Source organism: Mercenaria mercenaria, unplaced genomic scaffold (assembly GCF_021730395.1).
Source record: "Mercenaria mercenaria strain notata unplaced genomic scaffold, MADL_Memer_1 contig_3670, whole genome shotgun sequence".
NCBI lineage: Eukaryota > Metazoa > Mollusca > Bivalvia > Venerida > Veneridae > Mercenaria > Mercenaria mercenaria.
Genome location: NW_026461832.1, coordinates 1 through 27,234, shown reverse-complemented (window position 1 = coordinate 27,234; position 27,234 = coordinate 1). Strand labels below are relative to the sequence as shown.

The 27,234-nt window shown below is 33.3% G+C and overlaps 2 protein-coding genes across 2 annotated transcripts; one reads left to right on the top strand and one right to left on the bottom strand.

Moving 5' to 3' along the window:
• Window positions 1-1,962: 1,962 nt before the first annotated feature.
• Window positions 1,963-19,196, bottom strand: LOC128553281 (uncharacterized). The gene is made up of 6 exons (XM_053534412.1): window positions 19,087-19,196; window positions 13,974-14,204; window positions 12,223-12,276; window positions 9,998-10,285; window positions 9,547-9,588; window positions 1,963-3,072 (listed from the first exon to the last, which is right to left on the bottom strand). The coding sequence occupies exons 1-6, from the start codon at window positions 19,099-19,101 to the stop codon at window positions 2,782-2,784; spliced, it is 921 nt and encodes a 306-aa protein (XP_053390387.1). The 5' UTR covers window positions 19,102-19,196; the 3' UTR covers window positions 1,963-2,781.
• Window positions 19,197-20,009: 813 nt separating this feature from the next.
• On the top strand, window positions 20,010-21,483 carry LOC128553280 (uncharacterized). Its single transcript, XM_053534411.1, has 2 exons — window positions 20,010-20,081; window positions 20,393-21,483. Exons 1-2 carry the CDS (start codon window positions 20,070-20,072, stop codon window positions 20,801-20,803), a joined length of 423 nt encoding a protein of 140 aa, XP_053390386.1. The 5' UTR covers window positions 20,010-20,069; the 3' UTR covers window positions 20,804-21,483.
• The last annotated feature ends 5,751 nt before the right edge of the window (window positions 21,484-27,234 follow it).

Below are 27,234 nucleotides of genomic sequence, written 5' to 3'. Positions count from 1 at the left end.
TAAACTTCGTTTCTGTCTACATTCTGAAACCGTATGCTTTACTTGTTGCTTAACGTATTGCTGCAAAATGGACATACCTGAAATTCCAAATCAACCTAAAAACAAAGAAAAATATCAAACAGGGAATGCCACGCACCAAAAGCGCAGCCTCCTCAAAACGAACCCCCCAGTAACGCAAACGCGTGCACCACACACACACACACACACACACACACACGCGCACACACACTCAAAGCTTACACATCAGGACAAAACAATAAGCATACACACACGCGCGCACACAAAGTCAACACACAAGGACAAAACGAACAAACAAAGGAACACAGTGGGGCACCGCCTTGGAACGGTCAGTGGCAAAAACACCACTGGGGAGCTTAAACCGGTTTATGGTGCGCACCCAACCTCACTCTTAGCCCAACCATATTCCAAAGACATGGGACAGTGTAAATAAAAGTAAGACATGTAAATTTCCGAAACGCACCTTTGGTCAGAAAAATCCAGTGAATAGAAGTTTTCAGCCTTCGTGGTTCGCCAATAGATCGTGGTTGCATTACGATGAAACTAATGACCTCGCTTATTGTCATGTGTATATGGTTGCTCACACAGACGGCAAGTTGTCGAGTTCGAATCTTGATAAAGCCTTCATTATTAAGGCCACCGCCTGATGAGACTCACAGAGGGGTCGAAATAGTTGTTTTCTTTTGTATTGGCTGACACTCAGAAGTGAAATACATCAACATTCATTGGGCAAATATCGGATAGTTATCCTTGAAAACTGTTATAAAATTAACTGAAAATCTTGATGAAAAATGCTTTCAAGATGCAAGGAAAACGCACTTACGGGCATCCCAAATCTTAAAATTTTCTCTGGGGAGACCCCCCAAACCCCCCTTACGAGAGGGGGGAAAGCCCCTTCTCCTGCTCTCCCCCCTCTCTTGCCTTCGGCACTCGCAGCACGCCTTCAACGTCCCATGGCCGGACCACTTTTTCGAATCAGGCGGCGTATTAACATTCAACTTGTTTGTTATGTTAAAATGAATAATTCTAATTTTCACCTGTGTTTACCCTTTTCATATGTGCTGCGATCGACTAGGTTATTTATTTTTGTATATGTTAACAATGTCATGTACATCGACACATGATTTTTCACGTATTATAAATAATTTGCAAGATAAATAGTTTCAGTCTGATCAACGTGATTTTAACATTGAATAGTTTTAAGGACACCTTTGCTTATGCGTTTAGAAATGAGTTTGTCTAGATATTGAGTAATAATGAAACCCATTGAATTACACATTTTGTTATTTGGTAAAGGGAAAGAGTTATGAAATTCAGAGCAACGATATTGACGTGTCGATTTTGTCGCATTGTCATATTTCAAATATAATCTAAATATTAAAATCTGAGCTCTACTCTAATGCAATAGAGTTTTAAAGGCTTTTTGATTTAATAGTGCTAGATTAAATACTACAGTTTATCTGAAAAAGAAAAGATAGAAAAGGTACTCATTTGCGCTATCCTTAAATTTAGGAGAGGTATCATAATTGTAATATTACAAGAACATGAATTCGATGACCCCATGTAATGATAATTTGCAATTGACAACTACATTATATGATAGTCTGACGCAACTTAAACCACAAAAGTCTATACATTATCCACTTCTATTGAACGAAACTTGATACTAGTCACAACATTTTAGTGTGTAAGTTAAAGAGTTCAACTATGACCTTTACTAGTGCTGAAGTAATGGTGAAGTACCAATGCTTCATCGAACAACATCCCTCACAAAAGGGTTGCACATAGAACGGTTACATCAAAGCTGTTACTCTAGCATCTATCTTTATAGTTTCAGTTTCAGATTTATTGGCATATCGGCATATACAATATACCTTTGGCCATTTACAAATATAAAAAAGATGGCCAAGATATCACAAAATAAGCAGTTAAAACAAATATAAGTTAGTTCTAAATATATATTTATTTTTAAGAAGCAGCAAGATCTGTAAGTTTTTCCTTTCTTAATTGCATAGCATAATGTACATATTTGGCTGTATTTCTAATAATTTTATTATTACTTGAAGATAATGTCCTTATATAATCATATTGTTACATAGTTTTTAATATATATATATATACTAGTATATGGGAAAGTCAACTGTTCTGAATATAGTTATATCCCTTAATGCAGATTATCTATATATATATTCAACGTATCCTCGAGATCCAGTTTACTTTCAGAGAGAGAAAATATAGCTTCTCTGGTCCCAATGAGTTAAAAAGACTAAAATGTCACTACTGATTTGTGAGACATGAAAACAGAGATTTGAGTGTATATATGCAAATGTTGAACCAGTACGAATGTGTAGTACAATTCGGGCTCGTATATAAAGCAGCATCGAAACTAATCTTATTGGGTTAGTGGGCTTGCTGTGGCATGTGCGTGTTCGTTTGTACTGCTAGGCGCTTTGCCGTAATTGTATATTGTGGTGGTGATTTAGTTCGTATAAATTCTCTCTAATATATATACTAGTATACATATATACTAACCAATGAAAATAATTGTTCTTCCCATTTTACTTGTGTAAAACATGTATAATTAGGCCTACCACTTGTGTGTTTTGGCTTTTCGTTCTGTGTCTTTAAAACAGGAAATAGTGAAATATACGTGTATGTTATACGACAGTTTGAAACACTCTATAAAACATTTAAATACTATTTACAAAGAAGTACAAAATGAACTAATTGTATATTCTTTGAATATACTATATAACGAATAGGTTATGAAATGAAAATTTCCCCCTGTCCATCCAAGCTTACAACAGTAGCTTTATGGCCTTTGCCAGCTTTCATTATTAGAGAATTCAGTTTCTTATCATATATTGTCACTTCGTTGTCTTTCCAGGCTTTGTCTTTTTCATTTTCAAAATGCGTTAAAAGTGATTGTAGTAGTTTTCTAACAAAGGCGCTGTTTTCGTCGTCGTCGGTTCCCTCATTTCCACATACTTTGACCATCAACTTTCCAATTGATACTTTATTGATCTCTTTACACTCGTAAATGTACGTGTCGACCTGAAAATAAATTGTTTCAGAGTTACTAATACTCAGTTACCAGACAAATACGATCTTTGCATCAAGTTTTTATTACCTGCAATGGACATTTTTAAGGCAAACCTAGTCGTCAGTCGTCAACAAAATCTGATTTTAATACGAACAGGCAAAAAAAAAAAAAAAAAAAAAAAAAAAATCCGTATTGTACCTTTTGTATTGTATGTTGCTGGACTACTTTCATTCAATATGCATGACCTGCCAGTTCTATAGATAGCGCACACAAAAACTTCACTCAGTTATAATTTAACGTCGATAAACAATGAAGATTTCGTTTGATAACGAAACATCAAACTTAAAGGTGTAGGTATATAATAAAACGGTAATTATAACAGTAGCTGGGAATTAGTTTTCGGCTCTCGAGAATTTTGCCAGGTCGGATCACATGAGCCGCGCCATCTGATCTGGCAAAATCCACTCGATACAGCATTCCAGATCAAGCTACTATAATAATAACCTTATGTATACAAAATATTTGGACGAGTATGCATTCGAAGAAACGTATTGGGCGAGTCAATATATGCCGTACTGTTGGATACTTTTATTGATCAAAGGCCTATATCATTTGAATCAGAGTCTAAATAGTCTAATTAAGAAATAATATATCCCAGACAGCGATTAGTCATTGAATAAAATCATTGTTAGAGATTAGATGCGAAGGAATTAAATCACGAGGGCGCAGCCCGACTGATATAATAATACGCATCTAAACGACAATGATTTTATTCAAGAGCACACTGTTTGAGATATATTATTTCGATTCTAACATGTTATCCAGTATTATTATGTACAGCATTGAATACATCCATCAAATATTTGCCTGTTTTCCGTTGGTTTCATTTCCAGCGCGCCGCTATGCCGTTTGACGATATGACATAATAAATGTGACGTCAGAAAAATAAATTATTGTAAAATATACACACTTTTCAGCCTTCTTTGTTAAATAGGAAAATAAATTGGGTCGTGTTAGAATACATAATAAAATGTATCCAATACGGAAATACAACAGACGGTCATTTAGTACAAATATGCAAATCCCTGACTGGAAGTGAATATTTGTAGATAATGATACATTGTATTTAAGATGTGCAAGAAGTGTATGGGACAACAAGCACGAGTGCAATGTACTAGTGTTTCCACTGTCTGACTATTGTGTATGAATGATGTACATGTCGATGGAAGCTTCTGGAAATGGTGCATCTGTTTATCTTGCACTATCCGCCCACTAAAATTACTCGCAAGCTTCTAGAGAAGTTACTTATACGTGTTATCAGTGGCGGCGTATAATAAGCTTCCAAACATATAGTAATGGTTTGGTATATGTGATAGACATATATCGGCATTGAATATATTCGTGTAATGTTACTGCTGATTTTTGATTTCCATATGATTAAAATAAAATTGTCTGTACCGAACTACGTGATAGGTCAAATCTAAAAAAGGGTCATTTTGCATTTCTAAAAAAACTTCTGTACAGTGGAAATAAATTAGGTATAAAAGTATAAATCATCTAGTTTTATAATATATAGTTGAAACCACACAACCGTAGTAGGTTTAGTTTGACGTTTTTTATTAAAGACCAACGCTTTGGCTTATAGAGTCTTAATCAGTTCATAATGTTCATAATCGAGTTTTATTAAGGTGGAGTGCGACCTTTAGAATTTTTTTTAAATACATCTATGAAAAATTAACGAAAGAAAATTGAGGATATTTCTGATTTATTCCCGTTTTCCGTTTGGCTCTTATTTAAGTCACATTTGTTTGGTGCGCTGTCAAACTTGGCCACTAACGGCACTTTTTGGGCGTCATTTCTTGGCGTCATTTTCATTGTTTCTGTAAGGTTTTCAGCATATCCCTGTTTTAGTTGGAAGCGGACACGAATGAAATTTATATATCTTTAAAATATTTAAAATTCCCTTTCCTGTAATATAAATTTCGGGAATGATCTATGACGTACCTCAAGATTATGACGCATTAAAGCGTCAGACTTACACAAAATGTAACGTAGAGTTTAGCTGGAAAGTTGTCCGTTTTTCGAGTATAACATTTTTTCGGGTCGAGGAATTTTGTGTAAATTTCAATCATAAATGCGCAAGTATATTTACTTGCGTTTGGTTAACTAAAAATTGTATGTCACCGAATTCGTTTTTTCAGTACGACCGATTTTGTTTCCCCACCCCGAGCTAAAATGCGAAGTTATTTGGTGGTATTTTTAAAATTAGGCAAAAGTTTCGGACGATTTCGGAAGACTTGTACTATGAAACATGTTGTCGACATTCTATCGTAAAAATATACGTTCAATGAAAGCATATTCTGAAATATAAGAAATAACACATATACAGTAAATCGAATAATAATAGAAAAAAGAAGTCCCGGCTAGTTTTGAGTTGCGAACTTTTGGTTTTTACTTCAATTATAATAAACTTTATTAGCGTTCGATTAAGCGCATCATTAAATTTTTGTATTATCTTCATTATTAGTATTTGATGTGAATATGTATTATAATGGACTCATGCATCGTGTTAGAATCGAAATAAGAAGTTCCCAAGTGAGATTTATCGTAGAATATATATATATTTGTTTTTGGTTGGGGTTAACGTCGCACTCCGTAGAAGCAATATAAAACTGATCAGGAGTGGGTATGGGTGTAGGGACAATGTCATAGCATATGAGTATGTTGTTGTCTTGGTCATTGACTAATAAAGTTTGTGTCGGCAGATTGCTGTTGCTCTTTTATCAAAATTTCGATCAAAATTTATAAATTTTGTTGTTTATTTTTCTTGCTCCACTCGCACTTGTTATTGTAAATACATATTTAAATCTGAAAACACTTAAAATTCTAAATACATACATGATTTCAGATGCATATATACTACAGCTGCTATTGACCATAAGAACAATAAAACAGTATAAAGAAACCAAATTTCAATTCCAGCCGCCTTCTTCTTATACCCTTACACTCATCTCCCAAAATTTATTGCAGAAAAAATACATCAATCAAAATTAATCATGCCATGAATTTCCCAGTCCAATACTTCCACTTTATATTTCCCGCAGTAGTGCACCATGACAAGTCTATATCTGCATGTAGTTCTCGTGCGGCTATCAGTGTGTAACATTATTAACCGTTAATATGTAGGCTATATAGTATTTATACGACTTTACAACTATGCTTTGCACGGAATGTCACAGGTCAGAGGGTTAGGTAGACTGGCTGTACTAATCACTATAACATAGCGCTGAGTTAACAAACTGTAGGGAATCTAAAATGATAGTATATTCATGGCCTGTAACGCGCGAAATGATTATACGTCCTACACCTTAATACGTTTGAAATACGGTAATACCTCGATTTCTTTAAAATAAAAAAGTGGAAAACCACAGGTCACCCAACACGACTTAAACGAAAATGTTGCAGGTTCGGTTTGATTGACGGTAGTGGAAGTGCAAGCCCTCTAGCCCCGAGATGAGCAGAACTAAACATTTTTACACATGTTATAATTACCAGAAAGTAATTTAGAAACCTAGGATATACATATGTGCATATTGCCTTTTGTTTGAATAAACTGTCTGTCTGTCTGTCTGTCTGTCTCTCTCTCTGTTTCTATCTATCTATCTATCTATCTATCTAATCTAATATAATCTAATCTTATCTAATAATCTAATCTAATCTAATCTAATCTAATAATCTAATCTATCTATCTATCTATCTATCTATCTATCTATCTATCTGTGCAATAAATACTCAGAACCAGTTAATATTTAATTACTAATATCGTCTGCACAATTCCTTTATCATTGTTTCGTGATATAGATTTTATATTTCAGCCTTAACACCTGTCACAAGACTTTTGTCTCTGTATAATTATTTACTTGATGGTTCCAATAAAGTAGTGATTCATTTCGAAGTTTTGAAAGGAAGACGATTGTGATATCAAAAACATGCAACAGATGGCAAACAATAACTTGGTCTAGAAATCAATATAATGCTTACATTTTCCTAACTGCAATATTTAAAAGAGAATTTACCGTAAATTTAGGCGAAGAATGAAATAAGAATCTGTTGAAATAGCTTCATCATTTTGTCTGTTTTTAAATTGTGCATAAGTCAAAGTTTGCCCTCAGCAGTCTGATCAGTTCATAGGCATTCTAGAGTATTTACTGCAAGTTACCTTGCATATATTTTGTTGTAACACGTATGAACACATGTATACTTTATTTAAGAATTGAATAATAATTTCTGTGCGTTTATACGGGTATAAAGTACATTGGGACTTCCTGCAAATTCATGAATCACACAAGCGATACTTGGCCTTCCAGTGTGGTTCATAACCATATGAACGCACAAAAAATAGCATTCAATTCTTATATTTACATTTTACGATACCTTGCTACAAAAATAACTGATTTGCTTTCTAGAAGTATCAGAAAATCAAAATAAATGTCAAGATATCCTTCCGTCATCCTATAACAGAACAGTCAAAAAGGCCCGCCCACGTCCAACGATAATTAGCCTTCCGATAAAAATAGTTCCTGGTTTTGGTTTGAAATATTTTAACTCCAGTGAAAATTCATACAGTCGTGTTCTGTGATCTTTGACACCAGAAAAATTAGTTAAAGCTATAATTAAATGTTCTTTTTCAAAGTTTTGGCGTCGTCCAGTTTTGAAATAATTTTTGGAACATGACCATTCTGTTCATTGATAAAGTATGTTGATGTTTTAATGTATTTAAAAGTTAATGCCTTATATATTACAAACTTAATGATGCTTGTTCTACAGAAATTAGCCTTGAACATTATGCCATTCTGTTATAAAACTTCCATTTGGCAAGTGATTTGAAGTCAGCGACCTTCTCGTAGAATAACCCGAGTTTTTCGTTCTTATGCGTAAGAATATATCACTCAGGTCGGCCTTCGTGATATATTCTTACGCACGAGAATTCAATCATAATCACACATTAAACTCGAATGCTAACTAAGTTAATTATGATTGAAAAAAATCCCGAAAATTCACAGCTCAAAACTAGCCGGGACTTCATTTTTCTATTATAATTGAAATTATAGGCCTATGTGTTATTTTCTTATATTTCAGTATATTATGCTAACATTAAACGTATAAATTAACGAAATTATGTCGACAATAAGCTCCAGAGTACAAATTTTCCGAAATCGTCCGAAACTATCAGCGTAACTTTAAAAATACCACCAAGTAACATCGCGTTTACTTCATTTTTGTATTATAATTCGATTTACTGCATATGTGATATTTTTTATATTTCAGTATATGCTTTCATTGAACGTATATTTTTACGATAAAATGTCGACAACTTGTTCCATAGTACAAGTTTTCCGAAATCGTCCGAAACTTTAGCGTAACTTTAAAAATACCACCAAATAACGTCGCATTTTAGCTCGGGGGTGGGGAAACAAAATCGGTCGTACTGAAAAAACGAATTCGGTGACATACAATTTTTTGTTAATCAAACGCAAGTAAATATACTTGCGCATTTATGATTGAAATTTACACAAAATTCCTCGAACCGATAAAATGTTATACTCAAAAAACGGACAACTTTCCAGCTAAACTCTACGTTACATTTTGTGTAAGTCTGACGCTTTAATGCGTCATAATATTAAGGTACGTCATAGATCATTCACGAAATCTATACCACAGGAAAGGGAATTTTAAATCTTTAAAAATTTATAAATTTCATTCTTGTCCGCTTCCAACTGAAATAGGGATATGCTGAAAACCTTACTGAAACAATGAAAATGACGCCAAGAAATGACGCCCAAAAAGTGCCGTTAGTGGCCAAGTTTGACAGCGCACCGAACAAATGTGGCTTAATTAAGAGCCAAACGGAAAACGGGAATAAATCAGAAATATCCTCAATTTTCTTTCGTTAATTTTTCATAGATGTATTTAAAAAAAATTTAAAGGTCGCACTCCACCTTAACTTCTCTTCAATAAAGAAATTTGATTTTCAAATAAGCTTAGCACTGCTCAAAAGAAAAATCATCAGCTGGTCTACCAGACAGATTTTGGATCAAATCTGGACATTGTGTGCCATCATTCATGCTAGTATTTAGCATCAGAAATTATATCTCACAGTTTTAGGTAATTTTGTCTCAAAACAATATATATATATGGGGAGAAAAAGCAATAGGTAATAAACTAATCTCCCTGATGAAGTTTGAAGATTCATTTTGAAAAAGAATGAAGTTTAACATGTTAATAGTGAAAACAGCAGTCATTCTCTTGAAGTTCAAGATGTTAGCGGTGAAATAAGCAATCATTCTGTTGAAGTCTTAGATGTTAGCGTAGAAAACAGCAATCACTCTGTTACTTGTTTTGATGAAACACAAGTAGAGTAATGATCGTAAAGTATTTTGCCGTTTCATCAAAGTTCAAATCGCTAGTTAGTTTTACATAATTACCTCTGATGCAAGCGAATATTCCTGTCCGACGAAGTGCAAAACCTGGAATGATAAAAAGGAATTTGAATTATTTTCCTTTTGATACAATGAAAACTCCTTTGATATATAGAATATTTTAGATAATTACTGATATTTCGAAGGCAACTGGCTCTGTGTGTTTTTGTAACTCTATGATAATGAAATATTTTACAGTGTGAATTATACTGACCGCGGAAAACTTGTTCTGCTTTCCTTATGTGGTCAAATATGATAGCCACAATGAAAAAATGAAACTGAATAATTTGATTAAACGCCTATTTTTATACAATGATATAAATGAAATGAAAGGGGTTATTACGTCTAATTATGAAAGGGGTTATTACGTCTAATTATTTCCAATCGCAAAAAAAAATGAATATTGATTTCAATTGTATGTTCCATTTTCTTTGAAATAAATATTTAAAAAAATCACCTTTGGATTGCCCTTTTTGTCGAATGTTGCCAACACTTTATCGTTTCCATTTCCGCACTTCACTTTGTAGAGATCATCATTTCCGTCAAACAATGCAATTTCTACATTACGTTTGATTTGCCTTGTATTTAGATAAAGCCCAGCTTGCATACACAGCAAGCCTTTACAGTAGTTTTCTCTTCCTTCATCTGCAGATGTTGCTGGTTTTTTGCCTGGCCTATGTTTAGACCAGATTTTTTTTAGTACAGCTAACATCGTATCTTCATTAACTTCTTTAACGACCTCTTCCTAAATAAATATATGACTTATTTCAAGGAAAACATTCGTAGTTAACGGTTGAATAACTTTCAAAAGTCTTTTATTTCATCTAGACTGGAATATTAGTATTTTTCAATGCATAGCATTCCAACGTCTGAAACTGCTTGAGAACTGCAGTGAGAAAATCAAACGTAAAAGAGCCTTTTTAAAATTACAAGTAATAAAGTTTTCTGTACACCTTTATTATTTCACCTCGAAATAAATCTCAATGTTTTTAGCTTAATATAGTTGAACAAATTTGAATCGAAGTTAAAAACATATTTTGAAAATATATATGTAGTTCTAAATAACACTATTTATTTCAGACTAATCATTTAACGATGTGATTGCAGTATACAGTTAAAAGACAAAAGCTATATATATATATTCAGCTTGTAGCATTGTTTTTCTTTTAATATATATATATATATATATATATATATATATATATATATTGGAAAATGTCTGCAAATCTGTAACTTTAATTGCTTTAAAAAGTTAATATCTGTAGTTTTGATAAAAATAAGGGGAGGTAACAAATAAACAAAATAAAATGCATAAAGTTTACATGGTACTTATCAAACTATTTCTAAACTACACACCAGTTAAATTAATACCAGTGTAGGTCAGTGCATAGAGCTGTACCGCATATCAGCAAATACATAATAAGTCTATATTTTGGCATATATTGCAACTTGCTTTTCTTGTTCCGCTGTTTACGTTTTATGTCTTTGTATTTTGCTTTTTCCAATGGAAATTTAACGCAAAAAGGAAAAAGCAAAACCAAACAGCAAAAGGCAAGAAGCAAATAGCAAATCGAAAAAAATAATATCTTTATATCTACTATTGTTAATAGTTTTATATATCGTTTATTTAATAACAGTCATCTTATTTTAAATATAATTCTTTTAAGAAGCGAGAAAATTGATAAAAACACGTTTATTATACTTAACCATATCACTTTGAAATAGGGGTCTGGGTGACACACAAAACACAGTGTATTGTTATGGTGAATATTTTGACGAGTAATTTAAATATAAATCCAAGCATATACATAAAGTTACAGGAGCCTCTGTGGCCGAATGGTTGACATCGCTGACTTCTAATAACTTGCCCCTCACCGATGTAGATTCGAGCCTCACTCGAGACGTTGAATTCTTCATGTGAGGAAGCCATTCAGCTGGCTTACTGGAGGTTGGTGGTTCTACTCAGGTGCCCGCTCGTGATGAAATAAATCACGGAGGGGCACGTGGGATCTTCCTCCACCATCAAAGCTGGAAAGTTGTCATATGACCTATAACTGTGTCTGTGCGACGTTAAACCCAGCAAAAAAAAAAATACAAATGGGACAATACAATTACAAAAAAAAAATATTAATCATCCTGTGTAACATTGACCTTCTAGCCAAAGATCTTTATCTTGCATACGACTTATTGATTTGCTATATTAACTGTTCGTGCCAAGTTGCTCGCATATACATCCACACAAGTTAAAGTTATTGACTGGACAAAAATATTTTCGTTTTTTAAGTATGACCTTGACCTTAGAGATAGGGATTGGGGTCCGATATAGGAGTCTTCGTCTATTGTATGGAACATTTGTGCCGAGTAAGTTCAAAATCCATAATGGATTGCAGAGTTATGGACCTAACATGAAAAAGACCTGTTTTAATTTTACCTCCAAGTATGACCTTGATCTTTGAGATAGGCATCTGAGTCTTGCATGGGACAATTTGTCTTATCATGGGGAACATTTGTGTCAAGCAGTTTATAATTTATAGTTTAGAATATGCCAAGAGATGGCAGATTTATAGGATGGACACAAAGTCCAACGGACGGACAGAAGGATGCACATTCATACCCAAAGACGCAGACCTATTATATGTCGCCCGTTTTTGCTCTGAGAAGGGGAACAATTAAACTGCTTACATGTAAGCCTTCAAATTTAGCCTTCAGAAAGGAATCTCCAATTAAACGTCGCATCTGAAATAAAAATATACTTATATAAACACTTTGAAAACATTTTTAGCTCCAAGCATTCAAACATTTGGAACAAAACATTACAGTGTAATATAAATCAGCGAGCGGTGGTGATATTTTTGTTCTTTTTTCTTTCAATGAAATGTTTACTGACAGGCTATACTAGGTAAAACTAGTTAAATGAGAAATGGTATTCACGACGTGTAAAGTATTGGGTTGATGACGAGAAATAATTGTAACGGTTGTGAAAGCTGAAAAGTTTCACAGTTTCTAAACATGGTTTAGAAGGAACAAAAAGATGACCATCAACTAGATCTAAACTCAGAAACATTTCTGGTAGAGTCGTCTTTGAAAGGTAGCTAAAGCCAGTGGTATGCAAATTCGTAAGTGAATCAAAATAAATATCTTTTTTACATTTTCGTAGAAATTTGAGAAGGTTATGTGGCCTAATTAAATTAATCAATCCTTGTATCAGCACACATGAGTGAACACTCAAAATTCTTTCAGAAATACCCTTATTGTGTACAAATAAATATTGTTATGTTATCTCAGTTGAGTAGACGATTGATGACTTTCATGTCTTGGTTGCATGTCGAGAACGTACCAACTTTGACGTTTTAAATACATACTGATGGACGAAACAACGAAATAGTATTGCGTGCAGATGAAAACAAGAATAGAAATTACCAGTACGCTCGTGTAAAAAGAATGTAGATGCACTCAATATATAATAATATTCATGCAAAGTATAAGCACGAAAGCTGGATTTGATGTTTCGTTTTTCATTTGTTCTTTTACATGGCTTGATACCTAAAATGTTTTAAACTTTCATGTAGCGGGAATAATGAGTAATACGGTTACACGTCATTCGGTCTGTATGCCTTCAGTGAGGCTGACTGATTTCATTTTACTTTCCTCGTGTGAGGAAGCCATCTAACAGGCATTCGGAAGAATTTAATCAAGTTATTTAGATATTCATGTTAAGCAGGACAAGAACTGGGATTTAAATTGATTCTTTATAAGCATTTACGAATTTTGTCTTGTTTTGGTTTAAAATCTCGAACAAGAAGTATAATGTTGTTAAGACTTTAAACAAATAAGATGTTTGCCATTGTCGCATAGGAATTGCCATGTCTGAAAACGTGTCACTTGAAACGATCACGTTATTTGTGCTACAAGAACTGTGAGAATATTTCAAAGAAATTGATTGATGACCAGAATATTGAGTTACACCGGTCTTTTCTCCCATCTCTTCGCTGAATTATCTCATTTGTACTTTCATCATGTTAGGAAGCCATCCACTAGTCTTTCGGAAGAACAGTAGTTCTACTGTGGCGTCCGCTCACACGTAATGTATATAAACACAATCGTAGTTAATGATTGAATAACTTTCAGCAAAACTTTTAGTTTTTTTACATGTAAGTACCTGATAAAACTTAACTATTAACAATTTTACCACTACATATAAAAGGTATTTGTTTCGTTTCATAATATAATGTAATTTAGTGTATTAAAATATTCAAGTTAAGTTAGGCGAGTTATTGAGATTTAATTTTTTTACTTTAAAAGCATTACAAAGTTGTCTAGTTTTGGTCTTAAATCTCACATCAAGAGATAATAGATTGTTAACGACTGAAAACATATCAGCTGTTTGTCATGGTCACATCAGGAATTACAATGTAGTCGTTGGAAACCCTTACCTTTGGCATACCATTAACGTCATAAGTTGCTAGAAATTTGTACTCTGCACTTCCTGATTTTATACTTATTCTTCCCTCATCAGAGTCCTGTATGATGCATTCGAGGTTTTTCTTCACAAAATCCAACTGTTTTGAGTCAATAAAGTTAGAGACAAACTGAAGCTGGTCATGTGCAACGCCTTTGTGTTTCTCTTTTACAACACCTTGCTTGAACTCTTCAAACGTGTACGTCTATAAATATAAAGAATATATTTAACTCTGCCATATACTAATGCAGCTCGGTAGCACCCTCCTTTTATTCATTATATATAGTCAAAAATAGAAAATTGAGGTCGCATAGGTCAGGATATTTTGTGCATGTTATTGTATGGAAACGTATAAAATGATTATTGCAGACTGATGTTATAAAGCAATATGTACGTTTATCGAATATAATATTCTAGTGTATTGCTGGTCTCTGATACAAAGATTTATTTCAACAAAAAATGTGCAATTACATGCCAAGTAAAATATTAATACATACAACAAATGATAAACATGTATGAATTAATATAACCATGTCATTCAACATTATATGTCAAGGATAACACACAAAAAAGAGTTAAAATAAACTCCTATTGCCATTGTGGTCCTTCAGATGTAGTGCTTAATGACATAGGAATATATCACATTAGAGAAAACAATAAAAACAATAAGGTAAATTAAAAGGACAGTACTGCGCATTATTCTATATCTTATTTTATTTATCCAGTCGTGAACGTTTATTTCAATTACGTGACCGTACAATATATTACCGTATTGGACGTACGTGCGTACAAAAAAACCCTGTATTTTTTCCGTATTTGGACGGTTCAACCGTCCGATGTTAAACATACGATAAAGCCCGAAACGCGTGAAAATGTTCCGAATGTAAATCTGGTGAAGTAGGCGCTCTATGTAGGTAACAAGGTACAGTTACCTGCCCTTCGTTACCCTACAGGATTTTTCTTAGTTCACATTTTACTTTTTCATATGAGTAATCTACACGTTTCGACGTGCTTTTTGTAATATGAATAGTTTTCCTAAAATTGGAACAGTGATATTGTAATCAAACTTGAAGTGGCTCTTAAGTTGGATAGATATATAATAAGGAAACAAGCTGTTTTTTATTTTGGGTGAAAATCTCATCAAACCAAAAAGTTATAGAATTTTGCGTTTTTTTCATCTGAAAAGTATGCGAAATTTGTTTTTGCTCAGATTTGACCGATACCATGTGTAACATTGGAAGCTGTCAAATTTTAGTGCATAGTTCAACAAAGGTGTAACTTTCAGATGTAATTTGCTATATATCTGAGATTGTACTGGTAAAATATTTTTAGTTTGAAGAGAAAAATAGGTCTAAATAGGTAACAAGGTACAGTTACCTGCCCACTAAAGGAAGTGTATCCGAGAGAAAAGAGGTCTCTCATTTCATGATGGATTTGATTGTAAATAGATACCCTGAGCTTCTGAAAGTAGCCAAATTTTATAGATCTGATGTAAATGAAGAGAAAGAGGTAAAAAACTGCTGGAAAATCATCGTTTCTTTTGCAAATGACTGTCTGCGGATTTGTACAAAAAGTAGGCTGGACCGCTTCACTTTGTAAAAATGCAATACACTATTCATTTTGACAGATGTGAGGAGAAAAGTAGCAGGTCAACAGGTCACTTCAAAGTGATTTTTGTGTTTCTCTCGGATAGATTTCTAAAGAGAAGGTATTTGCATTTGTCTTCAGAACATTGTGTCAAAGCCTTGCATTTATATATTTGTATGTAACCCTATGGGAAATTAATTGTACTTTGGGGCCTGATATATAGAGTTTGATTATGCGTCTTGAAATCAGAAAAGGTAGAAATACAATATTCAGAGAATCATTTTTAATTTTAACTAAAATAAAATAGATATAGAATAAAAAGGTTATTTAACATTGTACTGTACAATACGAGATATGTTTGGACTCGTACCCAGCTGGGAAAACCATATTGGACTCGCCTAGCAACTCGTACTCGTCCAAATATATCTCCGTATTGTACAGAACAATGTTAAATAACCTAATATTATGCCATTGAAAATACTACCACAGCAATCTAAAGCGTTGTAAAACACCAGGGGCCGTATTCATAAAGCAACTTAAGTATAAGTTTTGACTTAAGTTGAAGATTTTACTTAAGTTTGTGGTGATATCAGTTTAAGTCTAAGTAAAAAAACTTAAGTCTAATTCATAAAACAGCTTAAACTTAAGATACGTAATGACTTAAGTCAGAAAACAAAATGGCGTCGTGAGTACGATTAAAGTGTTGTTTTTCAGATAAAAGCACTTTAAACATAATTGTGCATGTTGTATCTGTCTGAAATTAATGTTGTTTTTTTTTAATGTTTTCGTCCACAATAAAAGCCAAGAATTACTTATTAAGTTGTTTTATGAATAACAAATATACTTAAGTAAAATAAATTTCTTACCTAAGTAATACTTAAGTAAATAATCAATTTCTTATACTTATACTTAAGATGCTTTATGAATTATCGACCTTTCTCAATTGGTAAGGAGTGTTTCACAGTTCTAAATTTGCAACGAGTTTTAATAAAATTGTAAGGTAAAATATCGAGACACTCCTAAAAAACTGTTCTATTTTGCACATGCAATACACAATACATGTAGAGAAATATAATAACAGCGTTATTCCAGTATTGCACAAAGCAATCATGCAACCGTGTCTTAATCAATGATTCAAGTAAAGTAGGTTTAGGTTAATTACAGTTTGATAAATGAAATACCGACAAACCAAGCTCAAAAATACTATTCTTAACGTAGGATATCGATTGAGAAATAAATATATATGGATTTGCTTATTCTAAAATAAAACTGCTGTTATTGTCACTTTTCGGGGGTGTTTAACAAGAGAGAAAACGTGTGTTAACAGATAGATTCTCGCGCTCACGTGCTGTTATAATATCTTTTTATATTTGCACGTTCCGTGGCAAAGCGTAAATGTATTACGGCCCCAAAACGGATAATTCAAATAGAAATGACGTCAATATGAAAAAACAACTCAGATATTCCCGCGCATTACATGGAAATTTAATGACGTTGATTAATATTTAGATTTGACTCACGGTACTTGATATATAAGCATACGGTAAAAATGCACTGTCTAAGAGATAGATAAACTCTATTCTGAATGCTGTTAGAAATAAGTTTTACACTGCTCAATCTAAATTGTTTTACTGATATATAACTTGTCCCGAAATATATAAACTATTATTATATATCTATTTTATATATCCAATCGTGAACGTTTACTTGCAACACGTGACCTTACAATATATAACCGTATTTGACGCACGAGCGTACAAAAAAACTGTATTATTTACGTATTTGGACGGTTCAACATTCCCATGTTTAACATTCGATAAACCCCAAAATGCGTGAAAATGTTTCGAATGTAAATCGGGTGAAGCAGACGCTCTATATAGAGTTTGATTATGCATCTTGAAAGCTGGGAAAATACAGAAAAGGCAGAAATACATTAGTCAGTGAATCATTTTCAATTTAAACTAAATAAAATAGATATAGAATTAAAAGTTTATTTAACATTGTATTGTACAATACAGGATATATCTGGACTCGTGCCCAGCTGGAAAAAACATATTGGACTCGCCTAGTGGCTCGTCAAATATGGTTTTCTCAGCTGGATACTCGTCCAAATATATCTCCGTATTGAACAGAACAATGTTAAATAACATAATAACAATTAATTATATGATTGTGTTGTATTTGTAAATAGGCGATGTATATGTTGCTGAAGATGTACTTTGAACAAGTCACAACGAACTGTATGTTCTGATAAAAAAAAATGTTTAAAACTTTTTGTTCAGACTTACGAGATAATTATTTCTAAAGAAAAAAAAACAAAAAACAGCTATAATCAAATCTAATATGAAATAACTTAATGTAAAAAGATTTAATTTATATTAACAAGTTTTGATAAGCATTTTCAGTCATAAAACATTTATATTTAGATATGAGAAAAGAGATTGTACCTAGAACGGTCAATGGGACATGACCATTTATGGCGCTAGTCATCTTTCAACAAGATTTTGAAGTTGCAGTTTTATGCAAGTTTGTAAGACTAATAAAATGAAGCTTGTTTAAAAATTAAACCATTCCACTACCAGTGACTTCCTCTAGATAACATTTATGTAATCGCTGTAATTCTCGGAGTAAATGTACCGCTTTGTGAGAACTGTTCGAATGATTGATTAAAATGGTGTTCGTTATATGTTTATGATGTTATTATAAGTTTCATAGCGTTACATTACGGCTGAATTTACTGCTAAAAAACGGTCTGTCCCCGCCAAACGTTCACGAAAAGTGAGTTTTGAAAATAAGTACGATTTCAATTGTAACAGATAACATAATATTGTACTTATTTAAGGCAAGTGTTCCGTAAGATTGATAGCTACTTCTTTAATTTGACACAAACCATGCTGTTTTAGTTTTATACAACTGTATATACGTTATACAACTTTTAACATGTGACGCCATATATTACTAGGTGATATTATTGATGTATCTAAATTGGTTGACTGTGGTATTTATGCCACTAAGAAGGCATTTAATTTTCAAAGATTTCGCAAATGATGTTAATCGCTTTAAAGTTGTTTAAAAACGGTACTATCCTTCTAATTCAAAACGATTCCTTTGTGAAATTATCTTAAAGTATGGTAGTTTTAAATATTTTATTTCAATGCTATGATTTGCATTTTCGTTTTGAATTTCTTGTCTTAATGCAACCCTTTTTTAACATTAAGTTTCAATCTAGTTTGCACAAGCTGTTAACAGTTCACATAACTGTTCTTTATAATAAGCTTTATGTTCAACGAAATCGGTAATACATCTTCATAAGCGTTACATGATGTAAATTTAGTAGCATGATATGTATTTAAAAGTTCTTGCTACATATATAAATATTATTTATATTGTGTAAATACTAGTACAAAAATGTAATCGGAGCGTTAACATAAAATATAAAATAAATAATGTGCAGAAAAATAAGTACCTGTTGAAACGTATAAACCAAAAAGTTAACTTACATATTCTTTTTCCATATTTTCCAATTATCAAAATATATTCGTTCCAAAATTACTGAGATTTAAACGATCGTCTTCTCTTTTGTGACACTTGCCTGTCAATATATCCTTTTGTATAACCAGCGGAGAAGCTTAACCACTGTACTGCATGTAGTGTACTGAAACGTCAAACGGTCCGATTTTTATAAATGCTTTTTTAACTTACGCTGTTAGGGGACACACAAATCTTGAATGAAAAATAACAGACAAAGATTATTTAACAGCAATAACAGCTGCCTCAGACAAAAATAGTTTAGTTAACCTAACCTTTACACTATGACGCGGGCAAGGTCACCGCGCAAGTTACCGTTGACGTGTATATGTTAGCATAAATTCTGATCATGGTAGACCCGCCCGCTTTGCTAAAAAGTGGGGACGCAGATCTACGGATCACGGGGTCGTGAGTTTGATCCCCGTGCGAGGCGTATGTTCTCCGAGACATTTTGATAACATACATTGTGTCTGAAATCAATCGTCCTCCACCTCCGATTCATGTGGGGAAGTTGGCAGTTACTTACGGATAATAGGTTTGTACTGGTACATAATCCAGAAAACTGCTAAAGTAAGCCTCCCCCCTTTAGTTAACTGAACTTCTATTGAAAAAAGCGTTAAACCAAAAAACGAACGAACGGACATGGTATAAGTAAAACTGGAGTGCAGCTGTGGCAAAAGTTATAACGGGGCAAAATACCAGCATTGTTTTCCGTGCTACACTGTCTTTCCATCTTCTTTGTAAAATAAGTTTAGGTTGATCAAATATGAAAACAGCTCTGCAAGGTATCTGAGATAAATATTCGGGGAAAAATATCAACTCGCATACACAACCATGAGAAAATACCACACCGAACGGTTTTGCACTGTACTCCATAAGCCACAGTGGTAAATGGGGGTATATAGGTTTAACTGTGTCTTTCAGAGAGTAACTTAATCTCAAATCTAGAACAGCTATGGGAGGAAAGGTAAACGTTTTTTATAAACATTTCTTTCTTCGTGTAGAGAAAATCCAATGCTAACGTTGCGAGTATTATATATTTATTGTATGTGGTAATTTCAGACGCTTTAATATCTCTAATGTGTTAAATCAACGAAAATTATTTTTTTTAAATACCGGTAAGTGTGAAAAACACGTTGGATAGTTAGGCCTTCAGGAAAAATTCAGACAATATTGTAATTCTAACAATTCTATATTGCTATAAGGGAATTTATTATGTTTGCAGTTTCTTTTTAAATTATATTATTATTACTAACTGATTGTTATTTTTAATTACAGGCATCTAAATCATCTAAAGCATTGTCGCATAAAGATTTAAGTAGAGAGATTGTGCCATATTTTGCTAACTTACCTGAAATGGACCAGAATCTCTACCAATTTGCGATTAAACAGGTGACAAAAGAATCAAAAAAGTTGAAATTGAAAAGCGTAGAGGTCTGTTTAAATTTTTCAAACAATATGACAGTGAATGTTAAGTCGGACGATAACCCGCAAAATTGTTACGTTGTGACCCACGATGGATCTGGAGGTTTTCATGCATGTTGGGAAATGGAGTCTCCTGCAAGATATGTTTTTCGGATGCTTTCAAAGTCTCTTGATGATTTCTTTACATGGCTAGGAGATGTGACAAAGGCAGCTGCTCATGGACTTGGTGGAACGGCGCGCCCAGCTCTTACTGGTGGAAATTAAACAATTTCCGATTCAGATGATGCGAATAAAGCGATATTTTACTTTGGTAGACTCTTTGATTCTTAATAACTGACACACACAAAATGTAACAATACTAACGAATAAAACCTAAAGTTTCTACTAAAAACAATGAATAAAAATATCATTCATAAAGGCTTTATATGTAAATGAATGCAATGCTATTGAACATGGCGAAAATGTTGTGACGCTGGATGTTATTGTCAGCAGACTCAAAATGAACTTTCCACAAAGACGGCAATTTCCTTAGATTAAAAGCAAATGATGTGACGTGATTCTAATGAAGTTTATAGATTGGTATAACTGATTTTGATTTTGAACTAAAACATTTCATGTGTAAAATTTTAACATTTAGAAGGATATTTCAAGTTTTAGAATTTGAACATCACTAAATCGTAGAAAGAAAGAGTTGTTTTACATGAAAATTGAACAGTATGTAAAATATGTATATTATTACTAAAAGCTAAATTATTAGTATCTCGCCGTATTCTTGACTTTAGGGAAAAATGAATCTCATGGAGGGAATACACCTCTGGACAGTTCAGCGCCTTTAAAAAACTTACCATTTTCAAAGAAATGTTATATTTCTTCGTTTTGTTGCATTTACAACAATGGCCTAAGCTGAAATACTAATCACTAGGTTAAACATCTATTACCAGCAATTCTGAAAATTGTTTATCTTATTTAAGGCGGAACACAGAATAATACGGGACACTAACGTAAAACATATATATGACAACAAGACTGTTGGTAAAAATGTTGTGCGTTTACAAACCTTGTGAAAAGTTCATTTTACGGTTTATAATATTTTTTTTCTTATGGAATAATCATGTCTATTTCATGAAAGTCATTATGCACATTTGTTTACACTAGTTGGTTTTTTTTAAATATAATTGCAAATGGCAAACTGTAAAAAAACGAAACTTTTTCTTGTTTTTCAATTTTAGGACTCGGACATTATTGCTTATACATAAAGATGTAATCGTTTTGCAGTTCTAAGGCTATAGTTAGATATTACAAATTTGAAATTTCCCGCAGTGAGACCCCTTCCTGGACTCACTTTCGCGGTTCTTGTGCATATCTTTAATTGATTTAACCATATTTCATTGCTTATATATACATGCAAGTAGATACATAAAATTACAACAATACAAAAGCAAATGGGTTGGGCAACAAGTTCTATCACGTTACATTAAGCCCCTACAGGGTTTGTTGTTATAAATACTCGGGAAATTAAATTGTGTTGTATTGAGATAAGAACAATCAATCTGTATTAAAACGTTTTGTCAGTTTGATAAATATTTGTACAGCTTAAAAAATAACTAAGTTGTCATCGTATCGTAGGTTTTCGCAGCCAAATAGTAGAAGGTTAATATTCAGTAGATAAGATGGTCTTGTGTCCCGGAATAGAGTAATTCTCTGTTCTTTAAATAATTTACAGTGGACAAAATTAATGTTCAGCATTTTTAGTGCTCGAACCACACTAACAGTAAGAATCTTCTCTTAGGTGATTTCTGAACAAGTCCTCATTTAAATTGCTGCATTTGTTTCTCGAACGAGTATGTAATACCGATAAATTCCTTCGACCATAGAGAAAATGTTTTGGTACCTCTGTTGCTTTATATTTTTGCTTTAATTTTGATTTAAAAATATTTAAAGACGGAGACTTTCTTATTTCCGGCTCTAGATTATTCCATGATTCAGTAGAAGACGGTAAAAAAGATTTATTAAACAAATGAGTACACCTGGCTAAAGTTGTATAATTGGTATTATTTTTCAAAGGATAACGGGTTATCTCTGCTATTATTGGCGGAAATATATTTGCTAAGTTTTTAGATAAAAGGCCATTTCTAGCTTTATATACAACGACGAACTTTTGTATTTTGCGTCTATCCGAAAGAGAAACCGAACCAATTTCCTTTATAAGACGTTCTATAGAGACAATTCTAGTTAAGCCAGTGGCAATTCGAGCAGCCTCGTACTGTAGTTGTTCAACTGATTGTTTTTCATATGTGGTACATCCGTCATCCAAACATCCAAACAGAGGACGCGTATTCTAATACAGGACGCATGCAAGATATATAAATCTGACATAAAGTAGACCGTTTTAATTTGAATTTTAAAGCTCGCATTGAACTAAGGACTTTTGACGCTGATATTGTTACATTATTAATATGGTCATGCCATTTTAGATCACATGAAAATGTGACGATATCAAGTGTAATATTATTAAACATGATCGAGGGTTTATTTTCTTGATTAGAGGAGAAAAACATCACTCCTGTCCCGTTAGGGTTAAAGTTAACTAGCCATTGTTTCGACCACTTATTGATTTTTTTTCGATATCAGTACTGAGAACGGTTTCGATAATATTTATATCGTTGGATAAAATCATCGGCAAACAGCCTTGTCACACTTAAAATGTTTTCAGCAATATCGTTATCGTATATGAGAAATAACAGAGGACCAAGGGCGGAACCTTCGGGAACACCCGCTGATAAACTTCAGCTAAATCGATAAATGACTGAAACTTGTACAAACGCATACGCAATAAAGTGAATAATTTAAAGAAACATGCCAAGGAGTTTTTTTAGTACTCTTGAGTTTTCCGTAGAAGATGCGAAATCAAATGGCCCAAAATGTTATTGGAAAACTGCAAAAATGCTTATTAAAGACAATATTGATAATTGTAAAGGTATACAAACTCTTATAATAGTAAATAATGGTACCGAGTTATGTTACTCATCAGATTAGGAAAAGGCTTAGAATTTTCATTTCCAACAAATACTGACTGTTTACGGTTAGAGAGATAATCCTTAATCAGCGAAGAAGTTCGTTATTTATACCATATTCTTTTACTTTAAGTATTAATCCCGAATGCCAAACCCTGTCAAATGCTTTGGATATATCGCAAAATACAATACACGTGGATTATTTTTTATCAAAAGGGTCACTGATCTGGTGATAGACTATCGAATGGCTCGGAAGAAATCCGGATTGTAACGGATACATTAAATTGTTAAGAGTACAAGTGATTATATATGTGTTTCGGTCTATAGTTTGAGGGAACGTTCTTATCACCTTTTTTTTTTTTTTTAAAGAGGCATGACTTTAGCTAATTTCCATTTATTTGGGTAGAAACCTTCGTGAAGAGATCGATTATAAATAAAATACAAAGGGGATGACAAATACTATTTCGCTTTTCTTTTAGTATTCGATGGCTTATTTCGTCTGGCCATACAGCTTTATATAAAATTAAGTTTGAAAGGATGTCTTGTATCTCTGTAGACTGAATAGTGAAATTAAGCATTTCACTATCGGTTATAGGAATAAAGTTCGGCAGTTGCGTGTTAGATTCGTTTATAGTGGAGACTGAAGTAAAAAAAACATGTTTAGGCAATTAGCCTTTTCCTAATCTGATGAGTAACATAACTCGGTACCATTATTTACTATTATAAGAGTTTGTATACCTTTACAATTATCAATATTGTCTTTAATAAGCATTTTTGCAGTTTTCCAATAACATTTTGGGCCATTTGATTTCGCATCTTCTACGGAAAACTCAAGAGTACTAAAAAAACTCCTTGGCATGTTTCTTTAAATTATTCACTTTATTGCGTATGCGTTTGTACAAGTTTCAGTCATTTATCGATTTAGTTCTAATTGCTTTTTTTAAAAAAAAAATGGCAATTCTATAGTAGCCTAATAAATATATTTTATTTCATCTTCAATTTCTATATAAAAAGAAGAATATTTTGTTTTTGTGGTTTAGTGATTTACTGCGAAAGAAAGAGTTGTGTTTTACATAGATAAAACGATGACATGTTTATCTGTCCACTAAAGAACCACAGAAAGACTCCAGGAAGGTTAAAACTTCCGAACGATTCGATGCTATATTCTTAGACCTGCAAAGCAGTGTACATTTTTTTATGTATTTGCAACAATGTTCGAATCTAAATTTATGTGCATAATGACTTTTATGAAATAGGCATGCTTATTCCGTAACAAAAGAGAATATGAATCGTAAAAGAACGCCAAAAGAAACAATCTCTATATTGTCCCGTTCAGTCCCGAAAGTAAAATGTTCTCAAACAGTTGTCCCCCTTAAAACAAGAATTCCATTTGTAAAGAAAGGAGATTAAATAATTTTCAAAATTGCTAAAAACGATGTTTTGCCTAGTTATGTGAAATTTCAGCACTGGGGTTTGAAATACATCAAAACGAAGATATGTAACTGTTCTATGAAAATAGTGAGTTTTTAAAGGTGCTGAAATGTCCAGAAGTGTAGCCCCTTAATGTCGTCCTTTTTACGGAATTCGAACCATACATCAGTGAATTGACAATCGTTGTTAGAATAATGCACATATTTATATGATGTTCGATTTTCATGTAAAACAACTCTCTTTTTCTATGGTTTGATGATGTTCAAATCTTAAAACGTCAAATATCCATCAAATCCTTAAAAAGTATATTGTAATGTTTTAAATCAATACTCAGTTTTGTTACTGCCTGTATGTTCCTTATGTTCTGACGTTTTCTTGTAGATAAGTAATCATGTTATGAGCAGAAAATGTCGCCGTATACATTACTCCTAATTCAATCAGGTAAAATGGTCAAAATAAGGAAGGGTATCAGAACAGTAATATATCTAGCATTATTTTACCGTTAGCAGTCATCTATTTGTGGAATATGAGAATATGATAGAATCGGATTTAACCGCCACCTGCTTCTACGTTTTACGTTACAACATTGTTTTACCATTGTAATAAAATATATCCTGCGGTATACAAAATTAAAAAGCAAGGGTAGATATCCCGGAAGCTCAAAGCACAGCAAACACGTGCACAGCCGTGCATCGCAAAATAGGCTCGCAAAAATAGAGATAAAGCAGATTGGTTGCTTAAAAAATCCAACAACAAGAACATTATAAAATATACAGGTAGGCGTATATTTTTACGCGTACACGCATATTTTTATACATGCATGTATATTTTGAAATGTGCGCGCACGCAAATCAGACTTTCGACCCAAATGGTACACAATACAACAAACAAGACAATGTACATAACATTCAGAACGAAATGGAAGAAGCAAGCTGAAAACAGAGGCACCGCCTTGGAACGGTTGGTAATCTATATAAAGAAAACTGGAGGCTTAAACCTCGCACTTACCCTATTTTCAGCAAGTTAGACAAGAGTGCAAAAAATAACTCCCTGCTGCGAAAGGCTCTACCATTAGTGACAAAAAGACCAGATTGTATAAAACAAAACTTAAAAATATAGGGTAAGACTCGGATATAAGTACACCTATGTACTCAACAACTTGTCTGACCAAAGAACCTAACTTTTAAGGGCACGACTAAGTAAATTGCAAGACAAAAGTCCATTCCCGCCGTCCATTTAAGCTCACCTGAGTACATAGTGCTGGGGTGAGCTCTTGTGATCGCTCACCGTCCGACGTCCGTCCGTCCGGCGTCCGTTCGTCCACACTTTTCTTTAAACAATATCTCCTCTGAAACCATTTAGTGGAATGAAACTTGGCCGTGGTCTCTTCCAAAGTTGTTCAAATGGTTCACGTTGGTTTCACATAGGGGCCACCAGAGCTAAAAATAGAAAAGTCTTTAAACGACACACAAATGGTCCTTGTGTGATCCTCTACAAGTGTTTTCAAATTATTCCGATTCGTCAAAAATATGGCCGCCAGAGGGCGTGGTCACTTTTCCCTATATATATATATATATATATATATATATTGGAAACTTTAATAATCTTCTTGTATGAAACCGCTGGACCGATTTTATAATAACTTCACAAATATGGCCCTTGTGTGATCCTCTACCAAGTTTGTTCATTTTTTCCGATTCGTCAAATACCATGGCCGGAAGGGGGCGTGGTCACCTTTCCCTATATGTATATAGTGGAAACTTAAAAATCTTCGTGTGTGAAACTGCTGGCCCGATTTTAAAATAATTTTACACATATGGTTCTTGTGTGACCCTCTGTCAAGATTTTTCAAATTATTGTGATTCATCAAAAAACATGGCCGTCAGGGGGCGTGGTCTCCTTTTACAGTATGTATATAGTGGAAACTTTGAAAATCTTCTTGTACAAGACTACATGGCCTAGGGCTTTGATATTTGGTATCGTATAGTAGTCTTTTACCAAGATTGTTCAAATTATCACCCTGGGGTTAAAAATGGCCCCGCCCCGGGAACACATGGTTTAAATAGACTTGTTTAAGGTAACCTCTAAAAACAATTCTTGTCTTAAACCATAAGGCACAGAGCTTTGATATTTAGTATTTGGCATGCTCTAGTGGTTCTCTACCAAGGTTGTTCAAATCATGACCCCGGGGACAATATAGGCCACGCCCGCTTGGTCCCTTGTTTTACATAGACTTATTTGTTTTTGAAT

Bases quoted from the DNA above. Each gene is read 5' to 3' on its own strand.
- LOC128553281 (XM_053534412.1), bottom strand. The intron at 10,286-12,222 runs GTAAGCAGTTTA...ATATTTATTTAG, and splicing joins CTAAATTTGAAGGCTTACAT to GAAGAGGTCGTTAAAGAAGT. The intron at 3,073-9,546 runs GTAATTATGTAA...ATTTATTTTCAG, and splicing joins AATATTCGCTTGCATCAGAG to GTCGACACGTACATTTACGA.